At 31.9% G+C, this 22,829-nt stretch overlaps 1 protein-coding gene across 1 annotated transcript in view; it reads right to left on the bottom strand.

Annotated features, from left to right (window-relative positions):
- LOC115889776 overlaps positions 1–20,437 on the bottom strand; it is a 39,389-nt gene extending 18,952 nt beyond the window's left edge. The window contains exon 1 of the mRNA XM_030909857.1: positions 20,069–20,437. Coding sequence (XP_030765717.1) covers positions 20,069–20,096 — 28 coding nt within the window. The 5' untranslated portion in view covers positions 20,097–20,437. The remainder of the gene's footprint in view (positions 1–20,068) is intronic.
- Positions 20,438–22,829: the final 2,392 nt, after the last annotated feature.

Below are 22,829 nucleotides of genomic sequence, written 5' to 3'. Positions count from 1 at the left end.
CAACACGTACTTTGGCCAAATTTCACTGCCTCAATTACGTCACTCTAGTTCAGTCACACTTCTACTCGTTGGCATACGTGAATAATATTCAATTTCTATTTCACTTCCTCTCATATCAGCAAGGACTGCAGTTTCTATGGACAAATTTGGCCGGTTAAACAGTCCTGAATTGTTTACAGTTTTTATACAGGCTTTTTTAACCGGTCTAATTTGTCCATAAAATCGTTAGTTTGGCGACATGAATTTTAACGTCATTGCAATATTTGCTGGCATGAGAGGAAATGAAATGGGAAATGAATATATTGACGTATACAAACGAGTGGAGGTGAGACTCCATTCGTTTTACCACCATGTTTTAAAATTTGTTGAACGTACGTCTTTTTCTTAGTCTTATTAGATAGTTTACTATTATTGGTCATTGGTGGCTACACAATGCTACACATTTTTATGGTCAAGTTCTGCACAATCAAAAATTTTCTTGTGGCAACCCTGGTTTCCACTCGGGAAGCAGAACGGTTCTGGTCCAGTTAGTGGAGTGTTCGCTGCTTTTCTTGCTTTTTTATTACCTTCTATCCCTTGGTGGACTTGCGCCCAGCATTAGCGTAACTAGCAATTCATCCTGGGGGGGCCAAGGGTTGATCACAGGGGGGAGCCTAGGACTTGTTTTTTAATAAATGAAGAATGATTTTAAAGAACACATTTTTTGAATAAAACGTTAACATGAATTTCTCTATCAATAAATTTCATAGACTTGATTATCAAACCGTGTTCTCGTAGATACTTAAATACCTACAAATTTTCTAAAAAAAAATAAAAATTAACACATTTTTTGAACACAAAAAAATAATATTAACTAAAGAAATTTAGAAAACGTCATTTTTACTACATCACAAGCAAATGAAAATTAATACGTAGCCAAGAGTCATAATTCAAGATTTCTCTGGGGGTGCTCAGCAGTACCTGCGGGTACCAATATTCTGGGATATTAGTGAATTATTTCAGGACATTTCAGGATAATTAGAGTATATCAGTATACTAACACTTTCAGCAGTATTTACCCTCACACGTTCAATATTACAGGATATTACTGACATTTTTTGGAGATACTGTCAACATACTGACAGTGTGAGGCGTGAGGCTCGATCAAAACCGTCGATGTCCTGATATTCTGACATAACAAACCAAAGTATTATCGCAGACTAACTTTATTATCGAAGTAATTGCTTAATAATTTTGATTATTAAATAAAAAAAAAATCAAATTTATATTTTCAACTATGAGTATGTAGTTCTAATTGAAAACTGTAAAAATTAATAGTTCAAAGATACAAGTTTGTTATTGTTTTTCATTTGATTAATGAAGATATTACTCGATTTATCATTCTATAAAAGTCTACGTAGTTAAATAGGATGTATCGATTTCCAGCAAAATCAAACCCTAGCTATTGCAAAGTATTAATTTTACAACCCAATTATTGGTTTACTTAAATGATATAATTTCTAAGCCGCCCGATAATAATTTAAGAACTGAATGAACCTATATAGATACTTAGATGCATTAGCTTATAAAACGTTATATTATGAAAGAGATTAAAGCTGTTATAAAAATGCTAAATCGGAATTCGTGACATACAGCATCATAGTAAGCGTTTGAAAAAAATTGAAACTCTCTGTCAAATGTATTGCATTTCCCGTATTGATAAAGTCAGTCAAGAAACCGCTGGAAAGAACATTACAGCCATATCCTTAACCAAGAAAACAACCCCAATATGGAAGCACTCAACATATTACCTCAGTATAACAGCCTCGATGTATTAGACATTCCAATAACAGAACAGGAAATAAAGGACTCCATAAAACAGCTTAAAAACAACAAATCAACTGGCTGTGACGCGATTCCGGCGGAAATCTATAAGTGTGCAAGTAAAGAACTTATTGGTCATCTTAAGGCTCTCTTTGATGTCATATGGGAAAGCGGAGAGGTACGTAACGCGAATATAGTGAATATATTTAAGAACAAAGGAAGTGCATCAGACTGCGGAAACTACCGAGGAATTTCACTACTGGCTATCGGAGAAAAAATTCTTGCAAAAATTATGTCAAACCGCCTGCACCCACATATAGAAAAAATCCTCCCAGAATCACAAACGGGTTTTCGCACCAACCGCGGTACCGTCGATTCTATATTCTCAATCTGGCAACTACAGGAAAAAGTAAAAGAGCAGCCAGTCTAAACTTTACGTTGCATTCATCGATCTAACAAATGCCTTCGACTCTGTGAACAGAGATGCACTTTGGGCAATTATGAAAAAGTTCTGAGTACCCATCAAATTTCTGACAGTATGTAAAAGCCTCCATAACAACAACAAATCAAGAGTGTCATATCATGGATCACTGAGCGATCCCTTCCTAACAAACACAGGCGTTAGGCAGGGATGTGTCTTAGCGCCTCTCCTATTCAATATATTCATGGCAGCGCTCTCCATTATAGTGGACAGCAAACCGCAGGAGAGAGGTTTGGGCATTAGATACAGATACGAGGGCGGTCTGTTCAACATAAAAAGACTCAGGGCAAAAACACGTACAAAATTCATCACAGAACTTCAATACGCTGATGACTGTGCTCTACTTGCAAATACGTTACAGCAATTGCAAGAAATGTTGAACACATATACATGGGCATACGAGGCCTTGGGACCTAAGCTGAACATCGATAAAACTAAAATCATGTGCACTCCCCCGGAAGATCACAATAATGCTATAAAAATCGGAGATGAAGTGTTGGAATATGTAGCGGAATTCAATTACCTCGGCAGTTTGATTTCGGAAAAGTCCAATATCGACTCTGAAATTCAGCACAGGATTAGCAGCGCCTCAAGAGCATTCTGGAAATTAAGACAGGGTTTTCTACAATCATGACTTGAGCACAAAAACGAAACTTGCGGTGTACCGAGCGATCATAATTCCCACCATGTTATATGGAAGCGAAACCTGGGTGCCATACCGCCGACACATGAACGCATTAAACAAGTTGCAACAGAGACATCTTAGACAACTCTTAAACATAAAATGGTTTCATCATGTCTCAAACGTATCGGTCCTTGAAAAAGCTAACTGCGAGAGTATTGAAGTCATGATTACAAAGTCCCACTTAAGACGGGCTGGTCACGTATGCAGAATGCAAGAAAACCGCATACCAAAATCTCTGCTTTACGGTGAGCTTGTAGACGGTAAGAGGAGGCCGGGTGGACAACTCAAAAGGTTCAAGGATATTTTCCACGAAAACTTAAAGGGAATTAACAAGCAGAATAAGTGGGAAGAGGCAGTTCACAATAGAACGGAATGGAGAAAAATTGTAAAGTCAGTTAAGAGCGACAACCAAAAAGTAAAGAGGCAATAACAAAGTAGTGAGATGTTTGAATGTCCGGAGTGCGGTAGACACAGATAACATCACGTATCGGGCTTTTCAGTCACAGAAAAGCTCATGAAAGAAAACGCCTTGCGTGACCATCTTCTGATGCGTGTCAAATACTCGTCAGCGAGTAATGGCGGTATGTATGTATGTAAAGTCAGTAACAAACAAGTAGTAGGTACTAAGAAACTTATCCCCATTTCTTGACTCTTGAGTTATATACCTACTTCTGTAGAGTTTTTGTTACTACCAAGATATTTGATGATGAGCTACAGTTCATACCAAATAGACTTTTAGTCACGTGATTAAACTTGACCGACACAGCGTTGCCCGCTTTTATATATTTTCTTTTAATCAAAATATTTTTCGACTGCAACAATTTCAAAAACAATGTCCGACTGCAAGGTATGCTAGTAAACATTTTCAAGCTGAAACTTAAAGTATCACAACACTAACCTAGCTTAAAGTATCACAACACTTAAACCAAAAACTTGTAATACAAAACTGAATTGTCAAAACGAATGACAATGTCAGGAAATAAATAAATAAATGAGGCATCTTGACATTTTTTACAGCAGAGCTACCATCTGAATACCCAGTGCGAAATTTAAATTCCAGTTAGTCAGCACGGCGCCGAATACGTCCATGGTTGGCAACAAAAATTTAATGATATGAAATATACAGGGTGTTTCAAAACAAATGCGAAAAACTTTAGGGGGTGATTCCTTGTTCAAAATAAAAGGTAGTTTGCTTTATAAACGTTGGGCCAAAAGTCAACCATTAGGGAGATATCGCGGTACAAAGATGGCGGAAAAATAATGTTTTTATTTTTTATCTTGAAAACGAAAAGAGATAGACTAATGAAATTTTATGGAAGCATTACTGTTATGAAAACACACTTTCAGGTAATTTTTTTACTTTTTTAAAATGAGTGGAAGGGGTTGAAATAAACTACCCCTATCATTCTTGTTAACGAAATTTAAAGAAAAAGCTTATCAAACACATGCAAATGCTTTAATTTGGATAGTTTAGTTTGTTTAGAAACTTTTTACCTCTTGTGTTTTTTGATAAAATTCACCGATTGGAAATTAAAAAATAAAATGTAAAGCATTACATGTCAGGACAAAAAACATTTTTAGATTAAGAATCTAGTGATAATAACGATAATAATAATCATCTAGATAATAACGTATTGCAGTAGAGTAATGTAAAATAAAATAATATTAGGAACATCTAAAAGTAACAGCGGCCGACTAGATTTTTTCCTAAAAAAATTACAGCAGCCCACTAGATTCTTTATCAGAAAATGTTTTTTGTCCTGACATGTAATGCTTTACTTTTTATTTTTTAATTTCAAATCGGTGAGTTTCATCAAAAAAATACAAGAGATAAAAAAGTTTCTAAACAAACTAAACTATCCAAATTAATTTTTTTGCACGAGTTTGATAAGATTTTTCTTTAAATTTCGTTAACAAGAATGATAGGGGTAGTTTATTTCAACCCCTTCCACTCATTTTAAAAAAGTAAAAAAATTACCTGAAAGTGTGTTTTCATAACAGTAATGCTTCCATAAAATTTCATTAGTCTATCTCTTTTCGTTTTCAAGATAAAAAATAAAAACATTATTTTTCCGCCATCTTTGTACCGCAATATCTCCCTAATGGTTGACTTTTGACCCAACGTTTATGAAGCAAACTACCCTTTATTTTGAACAAGGAATCACCCCCTGAAGTTTTTCGCATTTGTTTTGAAACACTCTGAGCTGTATATAAATGTTTAAATAAAGCCTGTCATGTTGAAATCGTCCCTCAATGTTTCTTGTAAGTAGAGCTTTTTATGCATCCATAAAATAGATTTTTTCTGAAGGAGACTTTGAATATAATATGTAACTATTGTAAATTTTATAATATCAGAGGTAATTTAATGTTGTTGCAGCTCATGAAAGGGATTTCGAATTAGTACTTAATTTTGTCATAAAATGATTTTCTTTTGATAGTCTCACGCAATAATTGTTAAATTTTATTTTGTTTTAAACGTCTTTTTATTATTGTAAAAGGAATTTTTATTGGTAAATTATCTATGGCACGTATTTTTACAACTATTTTACAAGACTGATTGTTGACAACTCAAAAACCATGTATCTTTCCGTCAGGGTGCAGCCACACTATCCTAAAAACGGCGTATCGGCGTAACGGCGTAATGACCTTGAATAGATTTCCAGTAATTCTATTGGCTGAAACATTCATCTGTCAAAAATTTTATCTGTCAAATTCATCTGTCAAAAATTTCAGCCAATAGAGTTACTGGAAATCGATTCAAGGTCGTTACGCCGTTACGCCGATACGCCGTTTTTAGGATAGTGTGGCTGCACCCTCATAGCATTGATCATAAGAAGACTATAACCATTGCCTGGAAACTTATATGGTGAAATTTTGATAAAATAATTTAGTACTCACTAAAAACACGGTACGTCGCTAGTGGTAGGAAAAATATTATTTTTAGAGGTTACTAGTTTATTTGGTTGCCTGTGATATGCATATACAGGGTGTTTCCTAATTAATCTAAAAAATAAAAAATCGTTAGAAAACGGCTTAAGGCGGGCTCTTAATAAGTATATTTATTTTTTTCTCGGCAACCGTTTGATGAACAAGAAAAACTCAAAAGATCAATTTTGTTGAAAAAGGATGGCCAGTCAAGAAAAAAATATGTTTTCTTTAAAAAAGCAGTAGTGTACCATTTATGTTAAGCAAAATATCGATTTTCTTTTAATTTTTAACACCCTGTAGATCAGAAAGGAAGTACTTTAGACCCAATGGTTATATAAAAATTGTTTTAAGAAGACATGAGGAATCACACCACAATTTTGTAGACTAATTAGAAAAAACCCTGTATATTGTCAACTTGACAATGATTGTTGATAAATCAAAAAATACCTTTTCTGTGAAAAAAAGCCCCATTTTCGCAGGAAAAATTTTGGTTTTTATTGAATTTGGGCCTGCGTCTGCAAATACCGGTATGTTTTTTAATATTCTATCTATCTAAATTTTAAATATCATAGACAGAAATAGTTTTATTATTTATTAACTGTAAAAATGATATACTTATAAGTTTTGTCAAATATTGTGATTTACTTTCTACCTTGTAGTCAAAATTTATATTTAATAAACTGTAAAATATATATATATATTCTTATGTTTTCATGCGCTTAAAAACAAATTGTATTTTAAATTTCAGTCTAGAGTGCCATGGCTGTGTTAAAAACACTAATTTTTAATCAAGGAGCCTTGGAAAAATAGATTTGATCGTCTAATGTTTTAGTGTCTTGCCGTGGCCGGTTAAAAGATGCCCAAATCGTATTTTTGATCATATCTCAATTTTTTTCAAATGGAACGAGGGTGGCTCATTAGCATATTTCGAAGAAGATTTTTTTTTACGAATAATTTGATACCACACACTTGGTACTTCGAGTCAAATTGTCGTTATGAACCGCATGTTACAATTTCAAATAAACCATATGCGAAAATTTCAAAAGTTGACATGTGATATGTCATTCTATTCAGAGTGTCATTTTCTACCGAATAGAGTAAAAAAATACCGAGGGTGCGATTTAAAAATCAAAAGTTGCAGAAATTGAAAAACAATTGAATATGTCAATCAATCCTAACTTATGTCATAGACTATAACATACCAAATCTCGTTGTTTTATCTGAAAAAATAAAAAAGTTATAGGGGTGAGCCACTTTTGAGACGCACCCGGTATATTTATCCGTTGCCTATCCGAGGGACAAAATTTTACGACCTACATCGACAATGCTTCGAAATAAACTAAATCAGGCGATCAAGCGAATCGCTCGCCGCTTACTACTTGCCTTTCATTACCGAAAGAATAGTATGTACCCTGCGCACGCAGCTTATTGCTTGGCGCTTGGCGTTAACAAGTACTTACAACATGCGACGGACAAAAAACCGTATTTTTAAATACGAGCGATATTTCGCTCGAGTGATCACTCGGTTATTGCAATCGCTTGATACTTGAGTACTCGATTATTGAAATTAATCGGTTTTTCTCATCACTACTTATAGGCGTGTTTCTGGGATCGAAATATACTCCCCTTCAAAATATTTGCACTTATTTAAGACTCACCCAGTATTATTATTATAATTATTATACAGAGTGGTCCGAACTGTATTCTGGAAACTTCAGCAACATATTCTGCAGATAAAAATAAGTAAAAAAGTTTGTATATATGTATGTCCTAAAATACTTAGTTTTGGAGATACACGGTGTGTAAGTGTCATTTTTATTTCGATTTTTTCCAAATAATTTCTAAATTAATGGCAATACTTGGATGAAAATTGATATCTGGGAGTTTTTTTGACATGAAAAATTTGATTTTGATGTCGATATAACTCCTATTTATAGGAGCCGCCACCTACATGTGTTTTAACTGTTTTAAAGAGTAATAACTTTTCGTCCGTACCTGTATAAAACTACTGAGTAAAAAAATATGCATTTACCTGATTTTTTACGTAAAAAATGTCTCCTGGTAAAAATGGCGACGAGCAACCGTTCCCAAGATATTTAGAATGGAAATAATCAATACATGTCATTATTGAAAAAAAAATAAACATGTTGAGTAGATAGTTATTTGACTGAAATGATAAATTTGGGAACTTATTACTTTTTTAAATTAATCATAAACTTTTCTTATAAAAATTATGATAAAACATGAATGATTTCAGTCTAATAACTATTGTTAACATGTTTAATTTCTGTCAATAATGACAGGCATTGATAATTTCTATTACAAATATCTGGAGAACCACTCGAAGCGATTTTTACCAAGAAATCTTTTTTACGTTAAAAACTTCGTAAATATATATTTTTTACTCAGTAGTTTTATACAGGTACGGATGAAAAGTTATTACTCTTGAAACCTTTGAATAAAATTATTATATATCTTTTTATTCAAAGCTTGAAACCAGTTAAAAAATAGGTAGGTGGCGCCCTCTACAAGTAGGAGTCATATTGACATCAATATTAAATTTCTCATGTCAAAAAACTCCAATAAGCCAATTTTCATCCAAATATTGACGTTACTTTGGAAATTATTTGGAAAAAGTCGAAATAAATATGAAAATTTTACACCAATCTCAGAAACTAAGTATTTTAGGACATATACGAACTTTTTTACTTATTTTTATCTACGGAATATGCTGCCGAAGTTTCCGGAATACAGTTTGAAACATCCTGTATTTTATAATAAGTTTTACTTTGTTGTATACTTTAAATGAAACTTGAATTAGAAGCAACCTAGACTGCTCACTTTGGAGATTCCTCCAAGATAATCATTAAAAATGACTCAAGTGTATGAGCCTTTAGTTATTATAATTTTTTAAATATGAGTTTTTGACTAAAGATCTAGGCATGTCTAAGGGACGAAAGGCGGCTAGCTTAAACGACTCAAATCTACATAATCCTCTAACTAAAATGTGTCTACGCCTACTGTGCCGGCGTTTTTTTTTAATCGCAGGTAGTTACCCACAATTTCAATTATTTGTACATCAGAATTTTCAATCATAGACTAATTGCGTTCAAATATTTAACATAAATATTATTGACGAAAGTCAAATACAAGCGTATATAAAAATACTTTTGCTTTTATCAAATATCTTATACGATGCCTACCTAATGGAAAATTTTTAAGTGTACTATAAATATAAAAAAAGATAAAAGTTATATTGTCGCGAAATAAAAATGAGAAAGACTATAATTGTGGGAAAATAATTAGCACACGGCAAATAAAAACATTCGCAGATTAAAATTTATTTGAAGATATTAGATAATGTTTGATATAAAAAATTGAGACAATACGACAGCCGGATTGTTTGGTTTAAGTTGTGTGTTTGGAATAGAAAAATTAAAGCAAAAATGCGAACAATTTGTCTGCCTACTAAAGTATAATATGTAGTACTAATTAATAAGAAAATATTGACAATAAGATCCATCAAATACTCCTTGTTTTCCTCTAATGCCAGCTCAATATATAAATATAGTACCTACGTTTAATTTAAAAATTGTTATTTTTGAGGAAAAACTATACATGTCTAGCCTTTCTGCTTACAGTGAAAGTCAAATGTTAAAGCGCTTAGCAAAACATACAGACTCCCCAAATGTCACTAAAATAATATAATAATAAAAATAATATTTGTTGTTTAATACAAAAAAAAATCGGAAATATCTCAATTTTTAAAATGCAACACCCTGTATATTATTTTTCTTTTTAGATGCGAAATTTAAAAAACTAACATTTTTGTATCTAAAGTGCTAATTTTTTATCGATTTTGCAGATACTCGCGGTATTATATTAAATACATATAATCGATACCAATTAAACATTTAGTTACGTAATCGACAGCACGTTTTTTTAAATTCATTGTTGCTAACCATAGACATATTCATATAATCTGTGATATTTGTATGTCTTTGATTTGGTAAGCTTTTTAGGTTAGTAGGCACTGACACAAATATTTCTGCATTTACAGAAAGCAAATATTCATTATTCAATGTGGTATGTGTGATGTGTGGATGGTCTCCAAAGAAAATATTTTTTAAACGATTATCTGAAAATAAACATTCTCATGGCCTAAAGTTTCTGAACATTCGTATACGCATGTGTGGGCCAGGGAAATTATAAAAATATACAGCAGGATTTTTGATATTATGAATGCCAAACCTCTGGTGACGGATGAAAGAATTTTTGGGACTACTGTGTCTTTCTTTGTACGACTTTGGTACGACTGTTGACTTTTTTGTCTTTCAAATTATTTATAAATTATTTATGTGCAAGTAGATTGTTATAATTTGCATATTTTCATAGCAAGTTAAATTAAAAACAATCTGCAGATATTGATTTATTCCAGAGTCATGCAGTTGTGTTACAAGAACAGCTCAGTTACGATAAACAGACACTAGATTATGTATATTATTAAAAAAAAACGTAAAAGTAAAGTATTTTAATTATTAGTATCTCCGTTTTGCTGTCAGTCTGCTAATCTGGACGAGGCTTGCTTTGTTTGCACAGAGTCCAAACCACAGACTCTTAAGTTCTATTCACACATCAGTCAAGTTCCTTTTCCGTACCGTCTCATTCATACTAGATTATCATTCGACTGAGTTAGTGGGAATGTTATTTTCTGAAAATTTGCGAAATGGGTAGTTTTACAGATGAGGATGAGGATTGCTATAGCGTGTAGCTCTTGATGAGGAAGAAGAGGCGACTCAAACCCAAAAGAGGAAGTGGGCACTGGGCACATAAGACATAAGACTTCCAATACCCTTTTTAATGAATTAATCGATTGATGAAACCTAATGCTATGAGTATTTTACAATGCCTAAAGATTATTGTTATAAACTCCTTAATAATATAAAACTCCACTTTCTCCAAGATACACATTGTGAAAAACAACAATTTCTTACGAAAAAATGTCAGTCCAAATAAAAAATATCGTTGACGACGAATCATGATTGAACGTACACTTACGGTTATTCCACCTCATGATCGAAAAACGGCGTCCAGTTGGCTTGGAAATGAACATCGATGACATTCCCCACATAATTTTAGATATAAAATGAGAGCGATCTTTATTTCATAGTCATCGCTGACGCCGTTTTTTTTTTCGATCATGTTGTATTATCAATCAAAATGTTCAACAACAGTAACGTATTATTATTTCTTGATTTTTTTAAAGTATTATCAATGTAACATAAAGTTTGACTTGTGACCAGATTATCATATTTTATGACCTGATCAGGAGCATATTTTTATAAACATCTTATAGATTCTATATGTTTATTATTAATATTTTCTTGTAATGCACGTGCTTCTTTTTATCGATATTATTTATAGTAATTCATTAATATGCGCCATGCATTAAAGCATTTTTCAAATCTGTGTTTTTAGTTTTTAATATCATAGTATATTCAGTGGCGCAACTAGAGGGGGCTAGGAGGATGTTAGCCCCCACCCCTACTTCAAAAATAGCCCCCACAAGCGGCAAAAATTGATTTTAACCTCAAATAAGTATTATCTTATAAGTGGAAGGTCTTAAACCCCGCAAAAATCGGTGTGTAGTTGCGCTATTGAGTATATTACCAAAAATAAATAAAATTTATAATCAAATACAAATATACAGGCCGAAATGTCATAATAGCTTATATTTCTACCTTTGAATAAGAAGACTAAGGAAGGAGCATAATGCTATCCATGTATTCATGCATGATGGGCGGAAAAAGGACTCTAGGGTGGGGATCCTTGACAGTTCTGTTTGACGATTCATTTGACACATTTGAATTTCATTTGAAATTTTGTAGATTTGTCAGTCTTTACGGAGTTTATTTTACGTTATTTATTATTTATTCTACTACTGATAGTTGTATAAAGGTAGTAAATCTAGATGGAAATTGTGGCAGAACTTAAATTAACAGTGACACTATCGCGATTTGTCGAAAAAGACTCTAAAATAGTTGGTTGTGTAGCGTGCGATAGATCTCGGCAAAAATGTATGAAATAATGGAACAACTTTTCGCTAGTAAGTGACTATATAATATACATACGTGTAGTAAACCGATCATTTATGAAATTCACTTAAATTAGCTAATTATATATTTTTTCTTGCATTTTTGCTTTTATTTACTACTTGTCAAAGATTAGATGTCAAAAAATTTAGATACGTCAATTTGACTTACCTGCTTCAGTAGCGTATCAGATGTTTATGGTTATAAATAATTATTATGACTTAACAATTTTTATTAGAATTTTATATTTTTATAACAATTTTAATAACTACCAACATTTATTCACAACGTAAAATAAAAAAAAATTATTGAGTCTACCCCACGTCTACCCTACATCATAGTTTTACATTTTTTAAATAAAATTAGAACGGCACTGACAAACCGGAATTTAAGTCGGCCATATATGAGACCCATCGCGGTGGACCTAAGATTTTTGATATGCTCCTTCCTTAGTCTTCTTATTCAAAGTATTTCTACAGAAATATTCCCAATAAACAAAAAAAATTGTGTGTGCACTATGTGAGCATATTTGAAGTGAAACTTCTTACTGACAGCTATTAAATTGAAGGATTTGAACGACATGTTTGAAAAAGTGTACTTTGAAATGTTGGAAAAGTAATAAATTAATAAATAATTTGAATCACTTTCACAAAATTTGTATTAAAACGATCGTCTGTCCGTTTGATGACTCCATTTCTTCTATCCACGTGCCGAGTTTGGTTCCAATCGACCCATAATTAAGAAAAATCCTGATGATTTGGTCCATTTAGAGGCATCGGTTCGAAACGTCGAGTGCGTCATGCTGTAGCCCGTCCCCAGTTATGCCGAAATCGACAAACATTTTTCTTCAATATCAAATCCCTAGTCCAACCCTGGTGAAGATGTAAACGAAAAACGAAACGTCGCGTCGTATCTTGCAGGGTGTGACCGTGTGCGCCGTCGCTCACATAGCATACCCACCAAATTTGTCGCGATCGGACATCTACTTTTGACGTTTCTTACGTCAAAACTGTCACAGTGACACGTGTCGTATATACAAGGTCAAGTTGGCCTGGGTTCAATCTATCGACATACCAAATTTAATTTAAATCCGACGATTTTTTCGCCATTGATGATGGGGTTTCATAGTGCACGAAACGTCGTCAAAATATCATGAAACACATTTCAAGTTTCAGTCCCCTAGCTCACATAGGGCCCGAGTTACAACGCTCCAAAACTTGACTTTTACTACCAGCGCGCGTAACGAAATTTCACTTGAAAAATATTTAAAGCCTATATATTATTAATCAAATTATTATACATCTCAAAAAAGAAAATTTTTGGAAATTTGGTATTTTTTGAAAAAAAATTTTTTAACTTTTTTATTTTTTAAGTTTTTAGTTAAAAAACATAATTTCTTGATAATATGGCAACGTGGGTGGTAAATTATACTTACAAGTAAGAAAACCCAGAAAAGTGTTCCAAACCCACCCAGTGGTTCTCCCATTTTAAGCAAAAAATCATTTTTTTTTGGAAATTTTCAAATTAAAATAACACGGTTATTTTGGACTTATTTGAAAGACGCTAAAGAGAAAATATGTGTCTTTTATGGAGATCTACCAGCCCTGAAAATATTTGCACTTATCTAAGACTCACCCTATACAGGGTGGCGCACCTCATTCACTTCGGTTGATTATACGAAGACGGAAAGATGTAGAAACAAAATATTTTATGGGTACATGTGGGAAGGCACTGTGCATAATTTAAAATTATTTTGAAATGTACAGGGTGTGTCAGAACTAAGATCCATACCAAAGTTATGTTTTTTCTTATGGAACACCCGGTATTTTATTTCATTTTTGGATTCTTGGGCATAAAATAAGGCATTTATTATAAGGGTTTAATATGTTTAAAAGGTTTGGTTTTTGAGATATTTAAAGATATTTAAATATGCATGCTATAATAAAAAAGTTTGTCAACACCTCGTACATTACTTTTCAGAATTAATTCTTGTGCTGACTTTCAAGCCAGAGAAGACTTTACTAATAAACTTGATTGCTTCCTTAAATGTATACAGGTGTATCAAAAATTGTTGGTCTATTTTAAATATTTATTTTACATAAAAACTTCGTTATTTCAAATACAACACTATGTATTTTTTTAAATAAGTCGAAGCAAATTTAAATGCTCTTTCAAACTATATTAGGGTTTCCTATACCAATTTGGCCCAGATTTTGAATAAAAAGCGATTTATTAATAAAATTGTAATCAAGATGGCTGGTGTCGCCATGGCAATTTTCTAGTGACACTTATTTATATAAAGTAAAGTATACTTCTAGTAACACTTTATAATATAAATCAAAAAGAACTACTTCTTTATTTTCCTTGATAAAATAATAAATACTTATTTATTAAACTATTATAGATAAATTAAATAAAAATAAACTGATATAAATTTAAATAAAGTCCATAAACTAATGTCGATTTTGAAAATAGCTACTAACTGTCACTAGCAAATTGCCATGGCGACACCAGCCATCTTGATTGCCATTTTGGCATGATACAGAGGAGGAAACAGTTGTTGTTTTCTTGGTACGATTTAAGACTGAAATTTTTATTGTCTTTCTTATTTTTGATATTTCTATTTGGGTCTATAGAATTTAGACAATTTCATATAACGGAGATGTGTCAGCTGTGTGTGTTTTGATATTTTTGATATTTGGATATATTTTTGAACCTGGTATACAGGGCGGTCAAGATCTAATGCTTGGATCTGAATTTTTTTATTTGAGTTAAAATTATTAATAGTTTAAAAATTTTTTCTTGGTAGATATACATGAAAGTTTATCTATTGTTGGGACTTCCTTATACAGGGTGGTCAATATTTTTTTGCGACTTTGATTTTTTTTAAATTTCAAGGTGTTTGACATTTGATAAAGTTTGAAACTTTATATTTACAGACATTTTGGTTTGTATTTTCCCTATACAGGGTGGACAAGCATTAAATTTTCGACTTTGATTTTTTTTATATCTCTAGGTGTTTGAAATTTCGTATAAATTTTAAACGTTATACTTAGTTGAGATTATTTTGATAATTTTATTATACTGGGTGGTCACAACTTGACTGGCTTTTTATTCAAAATCTGATGTAGATAGGTATAGGAAACCCTAATATAGTTTAAAAGAGCATTTAATGCCCATTTGCACCGTTTGTATAAACTTTGTTTAAGGCTAAACAGTGATTAACTATAATAAAATAATATATAGTTAATCACTGTTTAGCCTTTAAACAAAGTTTATAGAAACGGCGCAAGTGGGCATAAATCTGCTTCGATTTATTATAAAAATTACAGGACGTTGTAGGCTCAAGTTTCGTTTAGCCGAAATCAGTTATATAGAATATCAGTTTATAGGATGATTCTATACAAGAAAACTAGCACTACATAATTTGATTTTTGCCGCGGAAATTCTTTGTTTTTGAGTAAACTCGAATTTTTAATTTTTCTATTATTAACTAAAATTTAAAACTTTACGGTTTTTAATAGTTTTTTCATTATAGAATGACGTAAAACATTTAATATAACGATGTGATCTAATTTATTCGAAAATATATTTTTATCACAATAATTTTCATTGATTTTTCCGGGTTTAGAAGTGCCGAAATGTGATAGGAAGATAAAAACTACATATTTTTGTTTGATTAATAATTTGCTATAACTTTTCTATATAACTATTTCCGCGGAAATCTATCATAAGGGCGGTGTAATGGAAAATCTTCAATATTAAGTTTTCCATAGTATTCTCAACTATTTTGCATACTTTCGGTTTGGTTTTAGTTGGTTTGGTTTAGTTGTCGTTTTTATGCTTTATTGACAATTGTTTTTAAATTTTCGCATTTGTTGACCATAGCGATATTAAGTTGATAAGAATAGATAATATTCATTGATCTGTGTCAAAGGTCGGGAAGAAGATCACTGCATAGTGGTGAAACAAGGCATTTCCGCGGATTTTCATTTTTGTATCGGTGCTTAAAAATAAGTCTACAATATAAAATAATATTAGTTTTTTATATATCTCATTTCGTTACTTGTGAACCATATTCAAAAAAATGGCAACAGCGCATTTCCGCGGAATTTCATTTTCGTATTAGTATTTACAAAGACGTCTAAAATATGAAATAACATTAATTTTTCATGTATGTCATTTCGTTACTTTTAAACCGCATTCAAAAAATGGTGACGCGTTTCCGCGGCAAAATTTTTTCAGTAATATACTGCCTGAGGTACCTAAATGACAAAAAAATTGTTTTTTCTTTTTTAACAGATTTCGGCTAAACGAAACTTGACCCGCGTTGTATTTGAAATAACAAAGTTTTTATGTAAAATAAAAATTTAAAATAGACCAGCAATTTTTCACACCCCTGTATAAATTTAAGGAAGCAATGCATTTTTTTAGTCAAAGTCAGCACTAGAATTCACTCTTAAAAGTAATGTACGGGGTGTTGACAAACTTTTTTTTTATAGCATGCACATTTAAATATCTTTAAATATCTCAAAAACCAAAGCTTTTAAACATATTAAACCCTTATAATAAATACCTTATTTTATGTCCAAGAATCCAAAAATGAAATAAAATACCGGGTGTTTCATAAGAAAAAATATAACTTTGGTATGGATCTTAGTTCTGACACACCCTGTACATTTGGAAAGTATTTTAAATTATGCACATTGCCTCTCTACATATACCCATAAAAAATTATGTTTCTACATCTTAACGTTTCCGTATAACCAACCGAGGCGAATGAGGTGCGCCACCCTGTATATCGTTTGCAATATTTTGTTTTTTAAATTAAAATAATGTATGAGCGATTTTCCACCTGCGTTAAATACTACAAAAAGAAAAAATCATATCTCATTCACTTAATGTAATCTCACACTCACAACTAATAAATATTTTATGGACCCTTTAAGTGTACATTTTAGCATTAAAATTTAAGCATAAAACCACAAACTAACTTAAACAGATGCGACACCTTATGGGAAATTTTGTGTTCAAAAAGACCTATGTTCGGAAGTGCGACGACAGAGCAGCGATACCGTCGATGAAGGCAAAATATTCGGCCAAACAAACAGCCGTGGTCACTTCAAATCGTTCCCGCACTCCCCCCTTCCCTAAGCTTCCATTTCTTTCGTTCTTTCTCGCATTTAACCTTGCCTTTGATACACCGCGCCGCTCGTCTGGCCGTCGCAGCCGACGTACGATTATAAAAGTCAAAGCGAGATTGCCAGCTTGATTCTTTTTTATGTGAGAATTAAATATTATATGTAAATTGTATTAGCGCTTTCTCCTGGATAATAATAAATAACTATAATTACATGATGTTAGGGAAATATCAGCTAATATTTATTTGTAAAGTATGAGAAATTTACAAACTTTAACAATGGGTTAAGATCAATACATATGTATAAAGAAAATGACGATATCTTTAAAATTAAAAATGATATAAAATATCAGAAATATAAAATTCTTAAAGAATAGGATCTTTGTTGTCAGCTTGCCGTTTGTATTTAGCTGTACTTCAGCTGTTAATTTCAAATATTAATCTAAAGTCTATCTTCTATTAGACAGCTTAAATTATCTTTAATTATTTTATATCCTGCTTGTTAATAGTTTTATGCACTACTATCATTTTATTTGATATTTTAAATTGATTTAAAATTTAGCAGCTGATCTTTTATATATAGCAAATAGGTACTTTTATGATACAGACACGGCATATTGTTTGCATGTGCCGTGATACCGATATAGTTTATACAAATTGGTAAGTAGAATTGGCAACAGTGTCCTAGAAAAAGAATATGGGAATCTAAGATGGGAATATTGAAGGTTTTCAGAGGATTTTAAGTCAGTTTCTTCAGTTGTTTCACATGGATATTACATAGGTACATCATTATTATTAGCTGTTTCGATTTTAATTTTCTGTTGGGTTTTGTTGGTTTACATTTAGTTAGTTCACGGTGTTCTTAGTATTGTTTTAGTTAATTCAGCTATTCAGTTTAAGTTTCTTGTTTTGATTTTATTTAAAATGCTTTTAAAAAAATGTGCATTCAATGGATGAGAAAACACTAAAAACTGAAGAAGATACATTTTTTAGATTTTCTAGGACTAAATTATATCAAAAACTGTGGGTGTTTTTTTCCGAAAATACCTAGATTTTCTAATACGAAAAAAGCGAATAGACATACAGTTCGATCAAATAATCGACTTATTAACTACATAAACTTTGTAAAAATATTATACTTCTATGCCAGGTAGTAATAAATTTTCATACCAACTTTCACCCCTATATCATCCCCGAGATGAGGAATTTTCAAAAATTTCCATTAACATACAAACTGGATAAAATGTTCTCACATTTATGTCCTGAGCCTGAGAAAAAACAATATGGCGATATTATTATATAACTTGGTAATATTTGACGGGTAGTTTCATCTCGTTGGAATTTGACTTTCGAAAAATCTGTTTGTCAAAAATAATTTTTTTTACGTCAAGCAGTTAAGCAGAATCGTAGTTAATCAATTACCCAACTTTTTGGAACACCCAGTATGATTTTTTAAAAAAATTCAAAATATGTAAAAAAACAAAATAAATTATGCGTGTCCAAGCGTTTTCCCGAAAGACTAACCGTTTTTTAAATAACAAATATTGTAATATTTGAGGGGCATTTTCACCCTCTTGGAATCGAGAAACCCCTCCTTATGGAATCTCTACACCCCACAGTCAATCCGTTTGCCAAAAATCATCAGCTTTAAACGTCAAGCAGTTTAAGCAGAATCGTGATTACTCAATGGTCATATTTATGAAACACCCTGTATAAATTTTAAAAAATCTTAAAATATGTAAAACAACAAAATAAAATATACGTTTTTTAAGAGCTTTTCCGAAAACTCATCGGTTTTTAAATAAAAAATATTCTAATATTTGAGGGGTGGTTTCACCCCCTTAGAATTCGAGTTTCGAAAAATCCTTTCTTATCGAACCTCTACACCCTAAAGTCAATCCGTTTTCCAAAAATCAGCTTTTTACGTCAAGCGCTTTAAGCAGGATCGTGATTAATCAATGACCAGATTTTTCGAAACACCCTGTATACATTTTTAAAAAATCTTAATTTATGTAAAAAAACAAAATAAAATATATGTGTTTAAGCGTTTTTTAAGAAACTTGACAGTTTTTTAAATAAAAAATATTGTAATATTTGAGGGAGTGGTTTCGCCCTTTTGGAACTGGAATTTCGAAAAGTCCCTTCTTATCGAACCTCTACACCCTAGAATCAACCTGTATGCTAAAATTGAACTTCTTACGTTGAGTGGTTTGAGCAGGATCGTGATTAATCAGTGAGTCAGTCACTTAAGAATTTTATATATTAGTAGGTATAGATTGTGAATGTATCAAAATTGAAAAAAACCAATGAAATTAAAATCATCTCTATTTGATTCCGAACTACAAAATTCCCTCTCTATTTTCTACACAAAGGAGGCGTGGCTTCTTAGTAAACGAATGGAGGTTACTTTTCTGGTCCGCTGTAAAATTCGCCTATATGACAAATCTAACGGAAAAATTTGCCTGGCGCATTCGCCAAAATATAATTTTCACATTTGCATTGTTTGTCGCATCTGTTTAGGTTAGTCTGTGATAAAACTAAGCGTAATTTATTTTGCGAAAATACTCTAAAACTAAAAAAATAATCTAAACTATTATAAATAATGAAAAATAAATAAGTAATCAAATTAAATGTATGTACTACACAAATACAATAGAAAAAAATACAGATAGGTATATACGTGTATATTTTATATTAATTAATATTAAACTAGCAAATACTTAACTCGTAGATTGTTTTTTTTTATAAAAATGGTGAATTTTAATGTATGGAAATTAGTTCTTTAATGTATATTTTATACACTGTATACTATAGAATACTATATACCGCGCAAAATGAAGGACATTAATTGTAAAAATAATCATTTACAGAATAAATATTATTAGACGAAATTGTTCGCACAAATAGTTGATTGTAAATAAACAAAATTTTTATCGTACCTTCTAATTCACGATCTCGATCCCTCATAATCCTCGATATCTTGATAAATCCTTATTTTCCGATGGTGAGTCTTGTTTAATCACATTCGAAAGCAGCGTTCACTTTTTAAACTATAAATCACGACTGCGTCGTCTTACTTGACTAATTTGTCTATATCTTTGAGAAACCTTATCGCGTAATTGACTATAAACTTGTTAAAATTATCTCTTTTTGTTTTAAAGAGAGACGTTCGATGCTCTTTTTTTTTAATTAGGCATTTCCTATAACATGTCGAACACATATGAGCACCAGAAATAAACTAAAGCTATTTTTAATATGTCCCAATATCAAGAAAAAAGAAAACAAAATAAAGATCCTCAAAAATATCTCAACTAATCTAAATTTAAACGAAGCATCTCATTTTCAATGCTAGGTCTATTAATTTTATTTTCACAGTGAAATCGATTAAAAACAGATAATCTGATCGTTCTATAGAGTGGCACAAAAAGTTTGCAACAATTACGAAAAAAAAATATTAATATGAGTACATAATCGAAATAAAAGTTTATAAAGAATCAACTTAGCATACCAATTAACAAAAAAAAATTTGACATATAGGCATGTCATGTGACAATAACTGTCATAGCCAAATGCTCTTTCCATATATCCATTTTTATTAGTAGTTTTATACAGGGCCACAATCTTAAATAAGTCTCAAATATTTTAAAGACTGGTAGATCTTGATAAAAGACACATATTTTCTCTTATATGTTTTCTCTCAATAACCCAAGATATTTTACTTTGAAAATTTCCACAAAAATTGATTTTTAGCTTAAATTTTGAGAATCACTGGATGTTTTCTAGGTTTTCTTTTTTGTAAATTTAATGTATTACCTATTTTCCCCTATATTATGAAGATATTGTTTTTCAAACGAAAAACTAAACAAATTTCCAGAAAATTTTTCAAAAAATTCCATATTTTCATTTTTTTCCAAAAAACCTGATAGACGTGTTTCTGGGTCGGAATATACAACCCCTAAAAATATTTGCACTTATTTAGAATTTTAGAATAAGTGGGAGGGGGGTTAATCTCTGCGACCTTAGAGATCTATTGTGTCCCCCTTTCTTGAGTTATAACTCATCATATAGTCCCAGGACTTCCTACGGAGACCCGTGTCCCTCACAGTCGAGGAGCTACGACCCAGGCCGGGTAGACGAAACGGTAGCTTGTGTCGCCTGTTGGGTTTAGAGGTAGGAGGTAGGCTCCCGACCCTTGGAGGAGGTGGTAGCTTGTATGCCACTTGCGGAGGATGGTCTCACGCAAGTGTTAGCCACCTCTCCTGTAGTTCTCTTTGGGTTTGGCCCCTTGGAACTTTCATTGTTAACTGTTCCCAGTGTCGCTAGGGGGTTTCCCCACAGCTTCACCGGTGATGTTTTTATTACTATTATTACCAGATCTCATAGTGTTCCTATGAGTCGCTAGGGACAGTCGGTCCACTTCTACAGAGCCCCGCATGTAGAAGTAAGGGGTAAAATACAATGGGGTGCCCCCTGGTGCCCCAAGGTTGAGGCTGTACGTAGCCCCGCCCGGTATCGTTATATGTCTTGGTGCAATTCCCTAGCCACGACACTACAGTCAGGGACAAGACGATGAGTGAGATGCTTCTTAGACCAAGCCAAGTGCTAGGGGGGATTCCCCCCAGCACCTGACCAGGAGCTTCCCCACCAACGACAAGGTCTTGCATCTCCTAGGGGAAGTTGCACTTATTTAAGACTCGCCCTGTATAACACAGTAGTGTAATATTATACAGGGTGAGTCTTAATTAATGCAAATATTTTGAGGGGTGGTATAGACCCTAGAATCAAGTCTATGATTTTTTTGCGAAAAAAAAAATTGAAAATTTTGTATTTTTCGAAAATAAATGAGATTTTTTGAGTTTTTTTGAATTTTTCCTTAAAAAAAGTAATATCTTGATAATATGGCAACCAGAACGAAAGCCTAGAAAAAAGTTCAGTTGTTCTCAAAATTTAAACAAATTTTTTTTTTTTATTTTCAAAGTAAAATAACTCCATTATTTTTGACTTTTTTAAAAAACGGCAAAGAGAAAATATGTTTCTTTTATCAAGATGTACCAACCATGAAAATATTTCGATTTATTTATTCCTCACCCTGTATATCAAATTATAAAATATGTCAAAAAAAGTTTTTTAGAATTTGATTTTACATCTACTAAACAGATTTCAAAATTGGTTTAGTGGCATAAACCTTTTTCCAATAACTAGGTAAATATTTTTAAAAATCGAAACTCTTGCGAAATTTCTGAGACACCCTGTATAATAGTTTTATCTATAAAATTATTAGTTATTCGATATTTGTTATTGAGTACGTTACGTAGACTTTACTTTGTTCTTGATTTGTATATTATCATGGTGTTTACTTGTTATATCATATAAACCAATAAACTTTTATCACAAATCATTTGGTTATCGTTAAAAGGAAATTAAATATTAATAGTTATTAAAAACTAAATATATAGTCCAATAACTTTAGACCAAATTTGACGAAATAATGAAGTTTGTTATTTCTATATAAATTTGATATAAGTCCACCATTTTAGATTTTATGTTTTATGCATTTGCCTACAAAAATTGTGGTTATCCACGATGAACGTTATTTATACTGGGTGCGCGCGTCTCAAAAGTAGCTCACCCCTATAACTTTTTTTATTTTTTTAAATAAAAAACGAGTTTTGGTATGTTAGTATATGACATAATTTAGGA

This window comes from Sitophilus oryzae, unplaced genomic scaffold, assembly GCF_002938485.1.
Source record: "Sitophilus oryzae breed Bouriz unplaced genomic scaffold, Soryzae_2.0 scaffold_847_pilon_pilon, whole genome shotgun sequence".
NCBI classification, from domain to species: domain Eukaryota; kingdom Metazoa; phylum Arthropoda; class Insecta; order Coleoptera; family Curculionidae; genus Sitophilus; species Sitophilus oryzae.
This window is presented reverse-complemented; position numbering and strand designations above follow the sequence as displayed.